The 21583-nt window shown below is 37.9% G+C and overlaps 1 protein-coding gene across 23 annotated transcripts in view; it reads left to right on the top strand.

Moving 5' to 3' along the window:
- DST (dystonin) overlaps positions 1-21583 on the top strand; it is a 510899-nt gene that overhangs the window by 274994 nt on the left and 214322 nt on the right. For 11 of the 23 annotated variants that reach the window (XM_040473809.1, XM_040473819.1, XM_040473812.1 and 8 more), the window contains 4 exons: positions 1063-1152; positions 1684-1782; positions 3444-3521; positions 5426-5518. In XM_040473809.1, coding sequence (XP_040329743.1) covers positions 1063-1152; positions 1684-1782; positions 3444-3521; positions 5426-5518 — 360 coding nt within the window. Of the gene's footprint in view, positions 1-1062; positions 1153-1683; positions 1783-3443; positions 3522-5425; positions 5519-10955; positions 11942-21583 lie in introns of those variants that run through there. The other 12 variants (XM_040473816.1, XM_040473833.1, XM_040473814.1 and 9 more) reach the window with 3 other exon arrangements.

Below are 21583 nucleotides of genomic sequence, written 5' to 3'. Positions count from 1 at the left end.
ACTTATATGTACAAAACCTTTGAGAGTTTACCACACTAACTGGCAAGCATATAGGGCTTGTGCCCTATGTGTGATGTAGGTGGGATTCTGGTCTCTGCCTCTGGGCCACTTTCTTAACTCTTTTAATGAGATCAACACAAAGTAATGCAGCCTGGAATCACTAAAAGGTGAGAAAATGGAAACATGCCAACCCGCTGTGGAACAGCCATCTTAATAGCCTGCTTTGACATTTGTCTCTCTAGCACAAACCTTAGAGCAGGCCAAGTATTTACAGGAGATATCCCTACTTGGCAGACTGAACAAAGCTTTTGGGAAATCTTTGGTGTTTTGTGCTCTAAAGTCACAAGCTTAAATCAGTCCTGTGGAATGGAGGAAGAAGCTATTATAGATTAGGTGTTAACTTTGTGCTAGTGTTAATGTGGTTATAAAAACCCCCTGTCACAAGAAGATTTATGTTGTGCACAGGATGGTTTGGGCAGAGGTCTTCTAACTTGACATACGTGAATTAAAATTTTTTTTGAAAAAAATATAGAGACTAAGGAAATTTCAAAAGTAGTAAGAATATAGTCTCATGGGCCCTTCACCTAGCTTATATTTCTGGAATTTTAAAGTGTGGAACGTGTATATCTGGCCTCCTGGATCTGGTGGCACAAAGAATAGGAAGAAAGACCAGCTCGGGTTAGGGGGAGGGGTGAAAACTTGCTTGCTTGCTAAGGTGGCTCTGGCTGTTATATCAGGAATCATGAATAAGGTTATTGCCATTGCCTGTATTTAAAAAATTGTAACCCTATGTAGTTGTCCAAGCTTATTTAGAGTAACTCTAGTATGTTAAAAAGATAACAATTTTGTTTGTCTTTAGGAATTACTAATATGAAATTTACTTTTTTTAGTTTTTTTTAAATTCAAATTTAGTTTTTAAGTAATGAGAAAATCAAAGTGAAAATATTGCTGCAAGAATGAACACTGTATGAGGAATGTTTCCTACTTGTCCTTGTTCTTGTTTTAGTGTTAAAGATGATCTATGTTCTAGACCCAAAAGTTAAATTGCTTTTCTTTGTGTAGGTTCGAAAACATGTGAATGATCTCTATGAAGACTTAAGGGATGGACACAATTTAATCTCTCTTTTAGAGGTTCTTTCGGGAGATACCTTGGTAAGTTTTAAATTTCCTAATTTAGTTTGAAGAACACGTAATGCTGTCTACGTAAGGACCAGTGTGTTGTTGGTAGAGACTGTTCAGATTTTTGCAACATTCGCCTTTAGCACTGTGAATTCTGCCTGAAAAAAAGAGTTCTGGTTAGATTCCTGATCATTTTCAGACTTCAAGTGATGTGAATTTGGGAGATTGAAGCCCTTTGACTACTTTGCTTATGTAATCAGTTCTATAATAAAACTACTATTTTTGTTCTTGCTTCTTTTTTTACCTTTGGGTTTTTTTGCTTAGCAGAGGTTGGATGCATAATATAACCACATATTAAAAGACTCACAAATAGCAAGGAAATAAACATTGCTTTCTGGAAAATGGTCTAACCCATTCCACAGGTGTCATTTCCTTTTTTGTGAACATTACTTCCCCTTCTTGGTTACTTGTTCTCCTTCATTATGTTCTGTTCATGCTCTTCTTTTCATTTCTGGTCTGTCTTGTGTCTTTGCTGTCCTATCTTCTGTCTGTTATATTCATTAGCCAAGGGAGCGAGATTTTTTGAAGACCTTACGATTGGTGAGTGCAACAGAAGCATGCGAATATGAACAGCATGAGGATGTGGAGGATGAGGATAAGGGGGTAGGTGTCGGCCCCCATAACTCGACTAACCTAGCCATTACAGTGCGGTGAGCGCTAACGTGATAGAGAAGTAACCCATGGGTTCGGGCTCCTTTTTAGAAAATTATAGAAAGGACCAAAACCCATAGTGAGGTAGATGTGTGTGTACCAAAAAAATTGGACAAAGGAAATATTTTCTCTTTAAATTTATTTAGACGTTACTGTGCAGTGCATGGTAATTGAACATATGTGATTGAATTATATGATGCCATTTTAGCTAAAGAATTTTACGTGCATTTTATATAAATGTGGAAATCTTGACAACTAGCCTGCTAATTTTTATGCAAATTTGTTCCACTTCTGGAATTTATATTTCAAATGTGGCAACTATTGCTTTATTTGAAGGGACTTATGGAAATTTATTTCCTATTTAAGTTTATGCTTTAAATCATACTGGCAATAGGTATTTGATGGACATTATTTATGTATTTTCTATGTCTTATTTTTATTTAAAAGGGGGGAAAGTTTTAAAATCTGGATTCCTGGTAGAACCTATAGAACTGTTTCATCTTCATGACACTTAGTTGACTTCAGCCCACGTTTGCAAGACAGATAATGCTTCTTTTGTCATCTACATCCCAAGTGCCCCTGATTTGGAAATTGTGCTTTTTTTTTGGATCCATTGGGTGAATTTACCAACATTATTTCTACCTGTTTATATAGAACCTATTTTTCCGTTCTGTACTCTGCTGTCTTTTCATTATGGTGCCTTGGCTCTCAATATTCATATTTGAGAAGCTAAGCTGTCAGTGTTTTTTTTCTTTTCTTCCTTTTGGGAGATTTTATGTGAAAAATTTCAACTCCATTCTTTGTATTTTTGTTAAGCATCTTCTCAGCTCTATCTCCTTATGTTTTCCGTCTGCTAACTTGTTAAATTTCTCAAGGAAAACGGCACCAACGAAAAGAATTATGGATTGCCAGTTTTCCTGAGATCATAAACAGTCATGTCCATCCCTAAGCAGTAAAACTATTAAGAGTCCAACTGATTTTGTGAAAAAGCTAAAATAAAATAAAGAGGAAATATATGGCTTTAATTGCTTTTTTCTCTTCCTCTATCATGGCTAAGAAAGACTCCATCTTTCTCCTTCTTGGTGATTTTTATACTAACTGCATGCTCATTTTCATTAACTCATTTTCATTAACATGCCATACATATATAATTATAAAAACCCGCTTGACAATAGACTTTATTAAGAAGGCAAAATGGGGAATGGTATTTAATTCTTTCTGTGCATCCAAAGCTAATAAACTGTAGGCTAGAATTGTAGTATAATGACTATAAAAAGTCTGTATGTTCTGTGGCATTTTTTCTTTTTCTTTTGTTTAAATAAAGCAAAATGGAATAAAGCATATGTTTAAATAAAACATTTGGAGAAATCCCTATTTGTTTAAATTCAATTTCAAATAATACAAAACAATTAAAAGTATTTAATGTAATTTAATTTTAATTTAAAAAATCTAATGGGTTTACCCAAATATTAAATCCTGTTTTGATATGTTAAGATGAGCATAAAGTATATTTATAGAGTATACATCATAAGTGTACATCATAAGTGCATGGTCAGTGGTACCAGAAACTATAACTATAGTGTTTTTTATACCCTGCATTTTTCTATTCTTAGCCCAGAGAAAAAGGTCGGATGCGTTTTCACAGACTACAGAATGTACAAATTGCACTTGACTATTTGAAAAGACGCCAGGTATGATGTTTTTCAAAGACTATAATCATATAAACATATGTGATGGAGTACATCTAGATAGGAACATGTCAGGGGATGAACCGGTTAAATTTGTCAATTATAATGTTTAAATTTGTGCTTTTGAGAGACAAATATTTAAAAATATGTTCAAACATTTGCTCCAAAGAAAAGGAAGTTAATAGTAGGTGTAAGCCCACAGGAATTATAAGTGGCTGCATTTCCATCTGAATAAGAGCTACTGATTTTCCTTCTGTTAGAATTGGAATGCTTTGCCTAGGAAGTTAATGACCTTTTAGTAGCAAGAGAATGTTAAGAATGCCTATGAAAAGTTCTTAGTAGTGGGGTAATACTTTATTATTTATACTTAGTATATAAAATTATTTTTATAAAAAATAGTTGATGGACTACTTTCAAAAAACTTAGTGTAAGCATTTTTAATACTTAGTGGTACAGTATTTTTTTTAATAAATAGATAATATTGGGTAATTAAAAGGAGTTAAAAATAAAACAACAACCTCCAACTAACTTGAGGTTTTAGAAGCAGTCATGGTTAAAGAATGAAAACCATATTGGATATGATCTTGATTTGGTGGCATTGTGGTATTATAGTGGTATAAGCCAAAATATTGGTAATTTTTCAAATAGTAGAGAAAAGGAAAGAAAGAAAATCAGGGGAATGGAAAATTACTGCGAACAATGAGAAATCAGAGGTGGCAGCAATTTAGCTTGTTAATGGAATAAAGAAAAAAGGAAGGGAGGAAAACAGGGAGAGGTAAACACCATTTTTTTACTCATTTATTTCGTTTATTAACATTACAGTGATTTATTTAAACTCAGATAAACACTGCGTGCTTAAATATGTTAAATGTTACTTTTATTTACCTTATTATTCTTTCTTAAAAAATATTTTTGAGGTTTATTTATTTGGAAAGAGCGAGAGAGTACAAGTGGGGGTGGGGGCCATAGAGGAGAGACAGAATCCCAAGCAGGCTCCGCACCATCAGCGCAGAGCAGGATGAGAGGCTTGAATTCAAACTGTGAGATCATGACCTGAGTTGAGATCAAGAGGCAGATGCTTAACCAACTGAGCCGCCCAGGCACTCCTATTTACCTTATTATTCTTAATTCTAGTTGAAGTTTTCATAAGGACTGATGGTTGATTATGTTTCCTTGTCTGAAGTGTTTTTGTCAGTGTTTTGTCAGGAAGTGAGATGTTAGTTATTATTGTGTTTGATTCATGATATTTAATTATTTTTATCCAGGATATAAATGATAGATATCATTACTGTATTTGTTTACCTGAAAATGCATAATTTCATAGTTAATAAGCTTTAAGTCTAAGTATTATTGTTTGTTTTTATTTTTATTTTTCATATTTGAGCAGCCTTCCAAATATCCAGTGACTTACATATTTATTTATCTTGGTAACAATTTATGGTAGATAAATGGAAAAAAGATGCTAGTTTTTTTTTTAAATTTTTTTCCCACTTTGTGACAGAAGTATGAGAAAGTTGTTAAACTATTTTATGGTTCAGAACAGTATCTTAATGGTTAGAGTAAAATAAAGCTTATTTTCAAGTGATAAAATTGTGTCTAATTTTAAAATCTCAAGTATTTAAGAATTCTCAACTTCAGTAGTATTTTTCAGTTGGAAAGTGATTACTTATAATACTTGTTGTAGAAGAAAAATCAGAGTAACGCCTTTTTTTTTCCTTTGTGGTGACTCTATAATTTGCAATCTAAAGTGAGTAGAGATAAGGGAGTAAGACAATATTTTGAGGATTTACTGGTACTTAGATCAATTTTTTTCTTTGTGTAATATAGAATTGATTTTATGTAGATAAATATAACTTATGTGCTGGTTTGAAAAAGTTTGCTTTATTTCTTCTTTCCATATAACACAGGTGAAATTAGTGAATATTAGAAATGATGACATAACAGATGGAAATCCCAAGTTGACTTTGGGATTAATATGGACAATAATTTTGCACTTTCAGGTAAGCTTAATTTTTCTTAGTTATCATTTCTTTTAGCCTCTCATTGCTGATTTTCAAGTGGTTCATATGAAGAATAAATTATGCACTTACATCCTATGGAAGAAAATAAATTTCAGGCTTCTTAAAAAGTACATTTGAATTTTTCCTTTCAAGTAACATACTGCCTGTGAACCTTGCACCCTGTCTCCTGGTATTGATGAGCTTAAATATTCTAAGATGCTTGTAATCCTGTTGTGGAAAACTGGCCTCTATGCTCTGAGCCCAAATATGTATGGTGAAGACAGGAGTTTGGATATAAAGAGGAACAGTAGCTTTGTTGCTTTGCTGGGCAAAGAAGACTGCAGCAGGCTAAGGCCCTCAAAATACAAGCCCACCTGGAGGAAGGGGCTCCAGGATTTTATAGGGAAATAGAGAATCCAGCTGGTTTCCACAGGAATTGTGTACCTACCACTAGCCAAGTTCATCGTGTTTTCTAGGTGGCTCTGGGTTCCTGAAGCAAAAGGCTAAGAAGGGAGGAAGGGAGGTTTATGGAAGAGAGGAGAAAGGTTACTTAGTTTAAAATTGAACCTCCCTGAAGCATTAATGGAGCCATTTTGATTTTAACTTCTGCTTTTAAGCGGTTTCAGTCTCAGTGTTGGAAGACACAGATTCTTTTTATGGAATGCAGACTCATTTCTTTTATTTATTGGATAGTATTATTTGATTTAGATACATAAAAATTTTATGATTCAACACTTAGAATTGTTTTTATTGGTATTATGGTTTCTCAGCTATGCAAACTCCTTTTTCCTGTTGATAGACACTAGATGGCAGTATAATTCTCATAACGGTATCTCCTGAATTAGAAGAATCTGTATTTTGTGTAGACCTGTACTTTCTCAAATTGGATTTGAGGAGAGTCAATGCAGATTTGTTAACTATGATTTATATAAAAAAATCTGTGCTCATTGAGGGCTTATTTTGACTTCTTAGTTTTTCTTTTTTTGAAAAAAAAAAATCTTTATTTGATTTAAGGTGAATCCTAACTCTGGAACTTGCTTTAGTTTATGAACCATTTTCCTGCTGATGCATATTCTCTGTGCAGCCCAGAGCCTGACCCATAGTAGGCATGTGGCAAGTCATACTGAATGACTGCTGTTCAGTTGGACCTTAAAGGAGGAAGAGGTAGCTTGCCAGCTTCAGGAAGGAGCTGGGGTTTGGAACCAAATCACAGGAAGAATAATACTTATTTCTTAATTTGTGCAAGTTTTACTGGGATTTAAGATTTGTAAGGGAATAGTGGGAAATAGTGTACCTGGGGCTCATTTGGGAGCAGGATAAATGTGACAGGTATGGAGAGCTATAGGAATTAGAGTCTAGGTAGTCCCAGCACCTGAACAGTCAGGTGAACAAAATTACAGCGGTAGGAAATTGGAGAAGACCCAGGTGACTAGGTGTCACCAGCCCGACTACAGGGTAGCTAATACAGGTGAATGTTCCCACAGTGTGGGGGTATTGCTGTCAGGGTGATCCAGTAGCAGGAACTGGAGGCAAGACCCTAAAGATCTGAGGGTCCCAATTATTAGAGCACTCCTGCCTTAGGGGATTAGGGGACTGAGCACTAAACCACAGCAAGGATTTGGGCACAGAGCCAAGACCTTGTTTCTAGAATTGGGTAAAGGCTAAGTAGAACTGGCTGAAAAGCACATTTCATGTGTAGTTCCTCAGCATTCTCAGTGATCCTTTAATTATTATTATTATTATTATTATTTTTTAAATTCTTTTAAATGTTTATTTTTGAGGGAGAGAGAGTACAAGCAAGGGATGGGCAGAGGGAGAGGGAGACACAGAATCTGAAGCAGGCTCTAGGCTCTGAGCTGTCAGCACAGAGCCCAACACAGGGTTCGAACTCACAAACGGTGAGATCTTGACCTGAGCCAAAGTCGGACACTTAACTGACTGAGCCACCCAGGTGCCCCTGGGGATCCTTTAATTAGTCCTCAGTGGATCAGGTCCCACAACTTTTAGTAGGATAGAGACTACAGGAACCCCACATGGGAAGACAAAATGCCTGTTGGAGCAGGGAGCCAATCCCATCATTACCGACACAGTTGGGAAACAGGCTGTGGCTGGAGTTTGAATGTCAGAGTAAGAGCGCTGTGAGGCAGTAGGAAGCCACCCAGACTGTGGTGGGAGGCAGCGCTAAGTGTCACCATTAACTCTTACTTATGGCAGTTGATTACATTGGGTGCATCACTTAACCCTTCTGAACCTGAAAAATAATGTTTTTAGGAAACTAAATCTATCAACTCTACATGAAATAAATTGAAATGAGTAGAGTCTATAGTTAGGGAGACAAAAGCTAAGAAGCCGAGGTGGTGATCTCAGAGTAGAGTGATAAAGGTCAGGACTCAGATGGGGATGAAAATTGAATCCAAGGGATGGCATTTTGAAAGAAGAAAAGAATGGGCTTAGCAACAGAGCACAGAGAACGAAGGAGAGGGATTAAGGCTGACTCTGAACCGTTGCGCCTGACAGATAAAACAAACAAGAAACCAGTAGATGACTGAGAGAAACAGAGTGATGGTCAGGGGAGAATGAATGGCCTCCCGGGTGGGTTTGATGGTGTGGTGGGTGTCCTGTGCATCTGTGCACTGAGCAGTTTGGGAAGTTGCCTACAGGTGACACACTTGGAGTTATCAGTATAAAAGTGTTGGAGAGAGGGATCTCCAGAGGATTTGAGAGAATCCTCTTGAATACATGAAGAGCTAAGGACAGAAGTTTAGGGAAGGCCCATGATTTGGGATGCAGGAGGAAGAAGTTCCATCTGGGGAAACAGAAAAGGAACATTTGGAGAGATAGATGAAAGCAACAAGAAAATCTAGTATTGCTGAAGCCAGGGGAAGAGAGTTTCAATTATAAAGGAATGATGAGCAGTATGAAATAAGAAAATGAAGACTAAGCCATAGTTTTGTCTAGAAGGAAGACTTTGGAGACCTTGGAGAAAACATTCCCAAGCGACTGGAGACCTTGGAGAAAACATTTCCCAAGCAGAAACCAGAAAATGTCAGACCAAACTGTGAGAAAATGGTTGGGAATTAGAATCAGTCTATATAGAACCTTAAGTTTGAAGAGATATAAAGCAAAATGTCATTCAAAAAAGAATTATATACTGGGGAGCCTGGGTGGCTCATTTGGTTAAGTGTCCAACTCGATTTCGGCTCAGGTCATGATCTCACGGTTTGTGGGTTTGAGCCCTGCATCGGGCTCTGTGCTGACAGCACAGAGCCTGCTTGGGATTCCCTCTCTCCCCTTCTCTCTGCCCCTCCCTTGCTTGTGCTCCCACATGCTCACTCTCTGTCTCTCTCTCAAAAATAAATAAATAAACTTTTTAAAAAGGAATTCTGTATTAAGAAACTCTGCGTTTTGTCATTGGGAGAAAAAGGAAGACCAGCCACAGAAGTACTTCTAATATAATCCTAATGGTCCTGTGGCATGTATTATGAGTTCCAGTGTATTTTAGGACCTGAACTACAGCATATTAAATTAAATTATCACCAATATTTAAAAATTAGACCCAGATCTGTTTAAAGTGGAATGCAACAATGTTTTGGTAAAATAAAAATATTTCTTCTTATTTGAATGAAAGAACTTTTCATAGTACTTTGATAATTTAAGATTAGAATGATTCTCTGATTATGCCAAGATAAAAGGCTATTTACAGCAGTGGTGATCATCCTCACTCCAAGTGAGTTTTGGTTGTTTTTGTTTGTTTGTTTTGTCTCTATACTTTGCATAATTAAGGGAAGTAACTTTAAAAGATCAATTAGTTATTAAAAATATATTTATTACCAGTATCACAAGTTGAATCTCTTTTCCAGTCAGGCTGTCTGAAGATAAGCATTATCAACACAGTAATCCTCTATCAATAGTTACCATATGCTAGATTCAGAGATACTAAGATAATGAAGTATGTTGTTCTATCTGTTGGGACAATGTTCATAAATCTATTGGTGACGAGTCCAATGCAATATAAATAAAAATGGGGATGCAGAGGAGGGAGTGTTGTGGTAGGATCAGCAAGGTGTTAGAGAGTAAGGGAAATTTTTACTGATATTAGAGCTAGACTTTGCAGGACGAATGCTAGCTTCCAGGCAGAGACTAAAGTTGGGCCATTTCTGGGAGAGGGGGCAGTTGCTCAGACCGGCAGGGCTAGAAGGAATGGCGGATGGGATGCACATCAATGGTTGGTTGTGCCTTTATCTTGCCAGTACAGACTCTAGCCATTATACTTTTAAATTCTCGTGAATAATGTTCCATTGCCAATGAAGACATTGAAAATCAAATTAAAAATAAACCCACATCGGAGCCTTTATTTTTGCCGGTTTGTCTCCTAGGATACTCAGTTTTGCCATTGGAGATTGTTTCATTATCTCTTTGAATCATTAAGGAAAGCCTCATCACACAGACCTATTGACAAGTATCAGCAACATTGCTAACTTGACTATTTAATTGGATATTCTTATTTAGAAAAGTATAATGAGTTCCGTCTTCTGATCAGTCTACCTAGAGAATGGCAATTATTTTTTTTTTCTAATGAGTCAAATGATAATCTGCTTACGTGTAAGTCCAGTCATGCCATACTAATTTTCTTTTTACCACATCTGTGACTCAGTTTTAGAAATATGCACACCTTAGATAATCAGGCTCCATACTGATTTACTATTTTTACAGCAAGACCCTAGTAAAATTGCATAATATTTAACTAGGGTACAATTACAAAAGTTATATATGAAGTTTAACTGCCTTCCTTCATGTAAAAGAAACACATTCATGTGTTTCTTTTGGCTAAGCATTTTATGCTTTAAATCACAAAATTTATCAATTTGCTTATGTGAAAATACTAAAGATCACATAAGGAAAATGGCTTGGAAATTGGTGTCATATGAAAATGTAATACAAAAAATATTAGAAACTTTTATAAGATTTTAGAAATAATTTTAATTGATATTTTTAGGAATTTAGCATTTATTATCTCTCCTTCAGCTATTGAATCATCCTGTTGGTTTTTTTTTAATGGCTGATGTTTTTAAAAAGTCTGAGTATAATTTACATAGATTTTTGAGCCTTTTTTTTTTTGGCAAGTACCAAAATTAGTTGTTTTTTTCTTAAGAAAAAATTATATGGTAGAGACTCTCTGAAACTAAATTTGAAAGACATTTTGTTAAATTACTCCTGTATTTGCTTTTTGTTTGCTCTCAGATTTGTTGAACCACCAGTAGTTTCAAAGGTTAATGCAAACTTTGGTAGCGTAACTGCATTTCTGAAAATCGAAAGTTAGAGTGAGGGTCAGAGTCTTCTCGTGTGATAAAGCTGAGGTTTGCCTTGAAAGCTCAGCAGCGTTGTAATTTTACCGTGAACATTAATGTTTGTCTAAAAGGATTGGTGGCCAGAAATAAGCCACGGTGTCTAATGAGACACAGGGACCCAGCTGGGCAAGATGCCATGGCATTTCTTGCGTGTGTTTTTCTCATAAGCAAAATGGCTTCATGCTGAAGAGGATGGTCACAAAGTCTGAGGAATTAGAGGTCAGTGTGGGACTTTCAGACTTAATGCGGAAGATCGAGGTAAGCCCTGGATTTTGGAATGAGTGAATCTGTGGAACTGTGATTTCCTGCAAATCAAATGGGGAATGTCTGCAGATGTGTAAGAGCTGAGAAAGAAGAACAGTATTTAGATCCTGCCAAAACTCCTTTGAGCCCTGAAAAATACTCTCCCAGAAGAAAATATTTCAGGAGAAAACCGGTCAAGACAACTCTGGGTGACACAGACTCAGTAGAGCCAAGCCAGGACAATGAAGACAAGAGGGAGAGCAGCGTTCAGCTCTCAAGAGAACAGCCTGCTTTTTCACTCAGGGGACTGGTGCGGGAGGGATCTGCCGCCCCAAACCTCACACCGGAAAGTGGTATTCGGCAAGAGGGGACAGAAGTTATAGTTGATGATAAACAGAAACTTGTGCCGAGTACTGTGAGCATTTGGTCTTACCATGTGGACACCTCTCCTGCTGATGACAGTGAAACAGAACTAAAAGTTAGTGATCTGGACGAAAGGATTCCAGAAAAGAACAGCACTCCATATTGTGCAAAGAGGAAGGAACATTTAGATGCTGTCAACAGGAGAGAAATAACATTCCAAAGGAAAACTGAGGTTTTCTCTTTACGAAAGGCAGCCAGCTTAAGTTCCATTCACTATGGTACAGAGAGATCTTCTGAAAAAAGTGGGCTTTCTGAAGACCCATCAAAAAATTATAGCCGTGTTCAAGAAAAGCATAACACTGAGAGATTCTGCCCTCGTGAAATAAACAATTTTCACTTTGAAAAAAAGAGATGTCATTCCCTCTGTACTTTTGGGTTCTCTGCTTCCAAGGGCAGAGATGGAAATGAGGTAAGTGAAACGCAGAGTCTGAGTTGCAGGTGTAAATAAGTACTCCTGGTGCTTATAATCCGAGGGAGGTTCTGTAATTTGTCTGTTTTAAATTATTTTCATATTAGCTTGTGTGGAAGTTGGAGAGTTCTTGGTGCATTTTATTGTCTGTAATCTTAGGTTTGGTTATTGTGATTTTTATTTTCTGTGATTTCCACATTCTTTGATCACACTTTAAACCCCTATACATTTTTGTTGTCATCGGAAGACTTAAGAAAGCTTCATTGAAAGCGAATGCACATCTTCTGAAGTTCTCTAGTTCACATCTCTTGACTTTTCCTGTGGAATAGCTTTTGGAAACTTGTAGGCAAAATTGAATCAGAAAATAGTCATGAGAAGACAATAGCCTCATGACAAATGTAGACAGAATACAATACAGTTATCGGTCAGTGCTGGCTTGCTAATTGAGAAGTTTGGAAAAGTCAGTTCTAGTTCTCTATCAGTTTTCATGCATAGGAACACTCATATACTTTAAGTTTGTGTGTGTGTGTGTGTGTGTGTGTGTGTGTGTGTGTGTGTGTGTTGGGATGGGTAACACGGAGGAAATCACCCAAGTCTTTTGTCTCTGTTACATGAGTTGTTCCTCAGCCCCCATCTAAAATCAGAAATCATTTGGGCAGCATGTCATACGAGTTTCAGTATGACACCATCTGTCAGGAAGTTGAGATCTTTATTCCTAACACTGATATTTAGCTTCAGATGAGTTATTTCTCTGGGGTTTTCACTTGTCTTTAAAACGTAAACATAAGCGCAAAATGTATATTTACTTACATTTAAATGTAAGTAAAATTTATTTACTTGCTTGAGACATGTGTTACCCAAAACAGCCTCTACATGTTACTAGTTGGAATTTGATGGCTTTTTCTTTAAGCTACTTCTAACTTTGTCTTTTTACACAAACTCCGGACATAAATGGGGTATGTGATGATAAACAGTCTTGGCAAGGTCAGCAGAGATCATTGGCACAGTGATAGAATCAAGTTTTATGAGGGTCAGTGTGCATGATCATTTTGGGCCTTAGCTGCTGAATTCGCTGAAGATGTTTTTGTTTACATACATCACCACACCTTGCCAATATTATGTCATCCCTTAATATTTACAGTTTTCAGTGGTTACCTTTCGAAAAGAAAGCATATAGTCCATGTCAGCGTGAAAAGAAACGACTTAGCTGTTCCGTGTTTACAATGCAACCTCTTGCTTTGCTTCATGTTTTCTAGGTGTTTTTTTTGTATAATTTGGCTTCTTGTAAGCCTTAACATTTTTTCAATATTGGAAATTCTTAAAATCAAAGTCTGTTTCCTAAGTGCTACACAGACCTTCTTTTCCCCCCCCCCCCTTGTATTATCCTCATGCCAAGGATTTTACCTTTCTAATTGGAATATTTTTGAAGATTTTTGAAACTTCAATGGTAAATATATGTGAAAAGAAGGTGCACACCTGCCAGTTAGATTTGTTAAATAATTGTGATGTGGAAGTACTTACCAAATCGTTACATCTTTTGGGGTGAAAACTGAATGGGATAGTCATTGTCTGAGGAGTTTGATGTCTTATTTTCCTGCAGTCCAGAAAAAGACTCTTCATTCTGGGGCTTACAAAGTGTCAGAACCGACAGCTTAGGTAACTTCTCTTAGGACATTCTTCCTGTCACCTTTTGAGGTGTTTGATTCTGTTTGCTTAATTACCTTGGTTAGAACTATTTATCTTGCATTGGACTCTACTTTTTTTTTTTAATCTTTTTTAATCTTTATTTATTTTTGAGAGAGACAGAGACAGAGTGTGAGCAGGGAAGGAACAGAGAGAGAGAGAGACACAGAATCCAAAGCAGGCTCAAGGCTCCGAGCTGTCAGCACAGAGCCTGACGTGGGGCTTGAACTCACAAACTGTGAGATCAGGACCTGAGCTGGAGTCAGACGCTCAACCAGCTGAGCCACCCAGGCGCCCCAGACTCTACTTTTTTTGTTGGAGAATCAAATGCAAATGAGAGCCCTCAACCCCTTTATTAGCATTACAGCTCAGAAATGACTGATTAGCTAGCATTCCTTTTATTTAATCCTTCAGGATCTTTTTCATATCTTCCCTATTGATTCCACTCTTTCTCTTGGTCATTTGTCTGCAGGATTGAGGTTGATGACTTTTAAGTTAGCTTCCAAGTAGAATAGTGTACAGTTCTCTGAACTTTTATTAAACTTCGACTTAGTGCAGGCCTCTGACTTTAACTTCCCTGGTCCTATGAAATTTGTCATTCTTAGTATAGGTGACCGGCCTACCTCCCCTTTAAATCCTTGCCATCCTATGCTGACCTAGAATGCTCCTCCAGGCGCAGGGGTTCTGTGGAGGTGGCTCAGCCGGCCGCTGCTTGAGTGCCTACCAAATAAAATCTCAGAGTCATGTTACATCTTGCCTCCGATCAGGAGTTGAAAATAAAAAAAAGGAGTATCTTAGATTTGTGTATTGCTTTGGAATTAGAAAAAGGATTTTAGAAACATTGTGGCTTTTGATTATCCTGACAACTGTATGAATAGGCAAAATTGACAGTTCTTCTTTTATAGAATGAAGAATTCAAAATTAAGGTTAAGTAATGTCCTTAAAGGCAGCACAGTAAATGGCAGTAGCTGAGTTGAGCTGCTCAGCAACCTACTTAGATTAATTGTCAAAGTGCTGAAGGATATTGCTGTGAGGTCAGAGCAGGGGTTGATGTTTATAGGAGTTGATGTTCATCTGTGAAGGATGAGTGTTACAAACAGTGGTGGAAAAGGCAGATCATGTTTGGGAACAGGGAGGAATGAGCTCATTGCAGTCACCTTCTTCAGGGATTTATTTGTCTAAGACTTACATGCTTCCTGTACCTTGTGACAAGGTCTCCTACCTTTATCCTTGAGCTTTTCCCACAAAGCTTTCTTATTTCTCTAGTTTCATAAATCCCACCTCTTTCTAGTCTTGTTACATTGATCTCAGCAAAGATGGCTGTCTTCTCTGTTTATAGGCCATTGAATCTCTAACTGACCACATGTAAGTGTCACCTGAGGGCCTGGGGGCACCTGGGTGGCTTAGTCCATTTAGCATCCAACTTCAGCTCAGGTCATGATCTTGTGGTTTGTGGGTTCAAGCCTTGCATCAGGCTCTGTGCTGACAGTTTGGAGCCTGCTTCAGATTCAGTGTCTCCCTCTGTCTTTGCCCCTCCCCTGCTCACACACACTCTCTCTCTCAAAAATAAATAAAATGTTAAAAAAATTGAAAAAACAAACAGGTGCCTGGATGTCACCCCTGTGATTCTAATGTAATAGATAAGGCTCCACAGATGATTCTAATGCCCAAGACTATGGATAGGAAGGTCCCTATGCTTCTTATTTCTATAGCAGTGCTTCTCCAAGTGCAACTCCAGGGTCCTTGCAGTAGAATTATCTGGAATGTTTATGGGAAGCACCTTACCCCTGAGTTAACTTGATCAGAGTATCTTTTAGTGGAGCATAAGAGAACGTGGCATATGTTTTAGACATATACTTCTTAAAAGCATGTTTCCGGGTGCTTGGGTGGCTCAGTCAGCTAAGTGTCCAACTTCAGCTCAGGTCATGACCTCGTGGCTTGTGAGTTCAAGCCTCGCGTCGTGCCCTGTGCTGACAGCTCAGAGCCTGGATCCTGCTTCGGATTCTGTGTCTCGCTCTCTTGCTCTACCCCTCTCCTGCTCAAGCTCTGTTTTTCTGTCTCTCAAAAATAAATAAATGTTAAAAAAACATTAAAAAAAAGCATGTTTCTTAAAAATGCTAAATTTTGGGAACCAGCATCACCCTAGCTTAGCATTTGCATCTTGTTCTCTTCTCAATGTAGTTTTTCTTTTTTCTTTTCTTTTCATTTCCTTTGTTGTAATATTTACTTATTTTTGGGAGAGTATTAGTGGGGGAGGGCCAGAGAAAGGGGGACAGAGGATCCGAAGCAGGTGCTGTGCTGACAGGCTGACAGCAGTGAGTTCGATATGGGGCTCAAACTCATGAACTGCCAGATTATGACTTGAGCTGAAGTCGGATGCTTAATTGACTGAGCCACCCAGGTGCCCCTCAATGTAGGTTTTCTGATAAGCAGTGCGGATTTGGGGCCCAGGAGGCAGGAGGTCTGAGTTCTAGTCAGCCTTTGCCCCAGAGAGCTGTAGAACTTGGACTTTTTAAATTTCTTTAAGCTCAGTTTCATTTCCTAGAAGAGGAGAATATTGGACTAAATCATGAAACTGCTATTAATAATAATGGTATTTGTTGAGTCCTACTATATGCCAGACACTCCACTGTTGTGATATTTAATCTTCAGAGCAAGCCTATGGAATGGTTCTATTTTTAGCTCCATTTTACAGAGGAGGAAACTGAGCCTTAGGAAAGGTAAATAACTTGGTTAGGTCACTCAACCAGTAAGTGGAAGAGCTTGACCCACATATTTTTACCAAGCTGAACTCTTAACCTGATACAAGTTACCTACCTTTTCCCGTATACCTCTCTTTCACTTTTAAATATCTATGAATTCATGTATGTAACTGCGTACCTTTTTGTTTGTTTACTGTTTTCACCCTTTCCTCCATCTCTCTCTCCTTTTATTTCTCTGTCAGGCACTTATTATGTACCTGTTATATATTGAACCAAAACGAGGCACTTCGAGAGTAATAAAACATAGCTCTTTTCTGTGTGGAGTATATCCCATTGTTTGTGTAGAACAAATGACAGGGACCATGACTGTAAACTTAGTTACCTGGAAGTTAGGCCTCTGGGATGGTAATCATGAAGAACTTTAACTTCCCACCATACTGCGTAGCCACATATTAACTAATGAAAGCCAAACTCTTCCTATGTTCCTTTTCATCTTTTGGTGAATTGCCAACGTATAGTTCAGTAACCAAGGAAAGAAGCCAAGGAGAGAGGATGAGAAATAAGGAGTGTGGATATTGTACAAATTATATTATCAGTCTCCAAATAATGAAGAGTTTAATTTTTAATTAACTTTCATATTTTAAAACTTAAAAAAAATTGAGAACCACCTCAAAATGTTAGAAGAATATATTAATGTTCAAACTTGCTGAAATATAATTATTTGACATTATTTTCTTTGGCCAAGTCTTTTATGAATCTTAGACTCCAGAATTCTTTATTAGAATTCAAGCACTAGGATAAAATCTAAAGGCTTTTCCTTTTATATGATAGCTTTGGTCTACTAATTTTGAAAACAAAGGTAATTTGGTTTACAGTTGACTAACTCATTCCTTTCTGAACTGTTTCATCTTTTAAAATGAGAAGGCATTTATTAATTTTTAAAAATGTTTACCATTGTTAGTTGTTACTTGGATTTCATAACCAGTTTCTGAAAATTTCGTTATGAAATAGTTGCATAGAATTTGGGTATTTTCAGTTTTACAATGCTTTGATCTTTTCAGTTAAATGAAGGACGTGCAAAAATTTAAAGCCTTTGCTGTACAAAGAGAATAGTTATATTTTCCCCCTTATTTGATTAAGAAATAAATGAGCATTTCCTAAATTTAAAGCATTAGTACTTGAACTTTATCAACTTTTTGCTTTTGTCCTTTATTTAACTCTTCCTTTTAGGGAGACCGTTATAGCCAGATAGAATTTTCAAAATATTTGTGCCATCTTTGCTGTTAAAAATATTTTGTGGAGCATTTTAACACATTTTTGAAACTTGGAAGCACTGACTAAAAATGTGTTGATTACATTTGTTTCTGCCAAAATAGTTAAAACATCTTTGAAGAGGTTGTCTTTGGAAGCAAACATCTTGGCTTGGAAATATTTGCCTGTGTTGACAAACTCAATATGGGATTTGCTTTTGTCTGACTACATTGTCGAGTAGTGTGAATCAAAGAGTTTATGCAATAGTCCCCACCTGGTGCACAGTTACCTCTGCTCACTGGGGGTAGGTGCTGTTCTGAACCCTGTGTGTGTGTTGTTTTAGTCTCTCAACATCTCCATGAGGAGATACTTTACATGGGAAGAAACTGAGGCCCAGAAAGGCCACAGGGCTAGTATGTGGTGGGGTCTGGAATTGAACACAGGTCACAACCTTCCACGGCTCTGTGCCAGTCTTCCTCTCATTGTTACACTTTTACTCGTGAAACAATTATGTTAAGAAATTCTGGAGGTAGAAGAATTTTGAGGTCCATTTTTTCCAATGTGCAACTTTCATTCTTCTTCATACCAGAACTCTCTCAAATAGAATATAACCTCTTTTATTTTAACAAATATATGAAGGAATTGAATTTCCTTTGATACCACTCTTGTGTCCAACCCTCTGAAACCAATAGTTGTTTTGTGTTGTACAAGGAAGAACATTTGATTACCTATCATTTCTATATTTACTGTGTCCGTTAGATCAATTTTTGCTTTTATAAAATGAGATGGTTCACTGGTAGGCATAGCTTTTTCTGGAATGTTTTAAGAAGTCAGTACAGATTTGGGGTGGCAGAGGAAAGGGAACTTATGAAATCTTGAATCAGAAGACTAAAATTTAACCCAGTCTTATTTTCCCCATCTGTGAAACAGGGTGGTGTGTTTTGAGCATTAAATGAGGTAATATATGTGAAAAGGACTTACTTAACTTCTGGTTAAGTACTTGATAACTTCTATCTTATTAGTGTCTTCTGCTGCTGTGGAAAAGAGGAAACATCTTGTAACCATCTGCTGAGTAGAAAAGCTGTATGTTTTCCAAATTCGTAACAGGGCATTTCTTTCGTTCCTGTGGACATGAGGCATTATGCATAAGCAGAGTAGGCTGCCTCCTTCTGTCTCCCCAACTCTACTCATCCTCTCACTATATTTTAAGCAAATATTTACTTAATACCTATCATTTGTCAGACAGTATATTCATCTAACTCTGTAATTAGTTAAAAATTTTGTCAACCTGTCGGAATAGAAATAACCCCTGGGATGAGCCAATTCTTGGAGCTCATATTGGTTATGGACACCTTAGTACATGTACATTTCAGAGACATTATTGTTAGTAGTTCTGGTATGAGAATAGAAGAGAGCATGATGCCAGGGGGAAATCTACCATTCTGTGGGGGAAATGCTGTCAGTTAAGGTGTTGTGTTTAGTGAGGAAAATTGCTGTGAACCCTGACCTTCAGTTTATGTCAGAGATCCAAGGATGTAGCTTCCTCTGAAAATGTGTAGAATTTTATATATCAGCTACTTTGCCAGGATAGAGACTGAGAAGCTCCGGTGAAAAGGGTCTTGACTTCAGGGGTTAAGGCAAAGGTAGAGGGTGCTCTTTCGTGACCTACGTGTGGACAGCCATTTTCCCAGCAGAAGGCACACTGAAAGGAAGCACCCACTGTGGCTACTGACCCAGAGAAAAAATTAGTGGGAGTTGTAAGGATAGATTTCTTTTGTAAATGTGAAGGAGAAACTTCTTGCAGATTCTAAATTGGAATTTAGAAGACCCAAGTCCACACCCTAGGCCTTCTACTAGCATAGGAGATGCTGGTCAAGTCACTTCACTTCTTGTAGCCTCAGCTTGCTCACAAGTGAAACGAGGGAATCCTCCAAGTGCCTTTGGGTACTTTCAGCTTGAGTTCCCCTGATTCCTTATTCCTTAATCCTTAAGTATATTTATAGCTTTCTCTAAGCTAAATATCTTAGTTCTTTTTACTTCAGAGATGTTGCCTTTCCCATGTTACACATAAGTTATTTAAGTAGTAAATTTGATTAAGCTTTTTAATCTTTTCAACAAATTGCAGTTATTAAAAAAATAAAAAAATAAATGTTGCATGATTTGCCTTGTATAGAAGAATGAAATACATGCATTTTTTTTTAAAGTGAATCTTTTAGGGAGTATCTGACTCAGCTTTGCAGTTTGGCTGTTCTTGTGTTCTTAGTGCATGCCAGACCATGACAACATCTGTAAAAATAGGGTGTTCCTATCTCCCAGTTGTCTGGTGGCATTGACTTTGCTCAGAGGACTTTCACATATATGGCCTCAGCTGACCAGCACAGTGAGGCTGTTGCAATTCAGTTAGTAGTAAGTGGGTCATCTAGTAATAAGCTGTGAATAAAATCAGAGTGTGCTATGAGATGGGTTATGTTGGCTTGTTTTCTTTCATTGGAAAGGCATTTTGAGGTAGTCTGTTGTGTCAAGTTTATGGAATTGTTTTAGAAAAATGATTTAGATGAAGCTCAGTTTCACTGCTTAATGTTGGGTTCTCACTGAGTACTCTCTGGGCTTGAGCTTGCTGGGTACTTCTGTGCAGTAGTCAGGGCATTCTATCATTATTGGAAAGTGAGCTTAATTGGAAACGTTTTACTTTTCTAAAATGACAAGTCTTACATGACATGACAGGTTAAAACTCACTCATCTCAAATGAAAACATGAAACATGTTTCTGATCTTGCGTTATATATTCCCTCCCTCCACTTATTCAGCAGATATTGAGCACCTAATCTGTGTCATGTTAGGCAGAGTATGAGGAGAATGTTCCAAGGGGGTAGTAGCTTGAACAGAGGACCCTAGGAGAGAGGGAGCATGTGGTTCACATGGTTCAAAGTTCAGATGGTTCGATCATAGAATAGGAAGGAGATGGCTTGAGTCTAGAGAGAGCAGCCAGGGGCACCTGGGTGGCTCAGTTGGTTGGGTGTCCGATTTCGGCTGAGGTCGTGATCTCACAGTTTGTGGGTTCGAGCCCCGCGTCGGGCCCTGTGCTTGACAGATCAGAGCCTGGAGCCTGCTTCGAATTCTGTGCCTCCCTCTCTCTCTGCCCCTCCCCCACTCGCACTCTGTCTCTATCTCTCAAAAATGAATAAACATTAAAAAAATTTTTTTTAGAGAGAGCAGCCAAAACTGAAGTGGAAAACTGTGGCTGTGGAGTCAGGAACAACCTGAAATGGCATTTGAAAGTAAGCCAAGACTTGGTGCAATGAGACTAGTTAGGAGACTATTACTAATCCAGACACTGAGGCTTAGTTCCAGAAGGAGGTGGAAGCTCGCTTGAGCCCAGTATTATTCCAGGTGTCTCATGACTGTGTCTTAAAGGATGTCCTTAGTATTGACATTGGAGACTAGAGGTGATGGTCCAGACCAAGGATAGTAATTATTGCCACTCGATAGTTTGTAGTGGGAAAAGAGAGAAAACAGGGAATATAAGACCCTCCTCTCCCCTAGAAACAGTCTTGGGACAGCTAATATATCCATGTTACTGATGCTCGTGTCTTCCTTAGGGATGTGGGAAGCTAGCAGATGCATGAGTTTGAGTGGCACAATGAGTCAACACCCATGGGGAGGTTTCAGGAGCATTGGAGCAACTCATGCTTTTATGTTTTGAGAATTCCAGCACTGGATTCTTTGGTTCCATTTGCAGAAGCAAACAGTCCATTTGTTGTTGGGTGTGTATTGTGTCTCTGAGCTGTTTGGTGAGACTGTGGTTCACATTTCCTGATGGTGCTCTATGAGGCATTTGGTCAGATGTGCACTATGAAACAAAGCTCCTCCCTGAGCAGGCACATGCCTGGTTCTACCGCAGTTAGAACTGTGTGAATTTGGGTCAGGCTTTCTTTCTTCTGTTTGAATAATGTCTGCACCCTTTCCCCCTCCCCTGCCCAGAGACTTCTCCTAAAGCCCCTTGGGCC

Source organism: Herpailurus yagouaroundi, unplaced genomic scaffold, assembly GCF_014898765.1.
Source record: "Herpailurus yagouaroundi ecotype Mexico unplaced genomic scaffold, PumYag 139, whole genome shotgun sequence".
In the NCBI taxonomy this organism is placed as follows: domain Eukaryota; kingdom Metazoa; phylum Chordata; class Mammalia; order Carnivora; family Felidae; genus Herpailurus; species Herpailurus yagouaroundi.
This window is presented reverse-complemented; position numbering and strand designations above follow the sequence as displayed.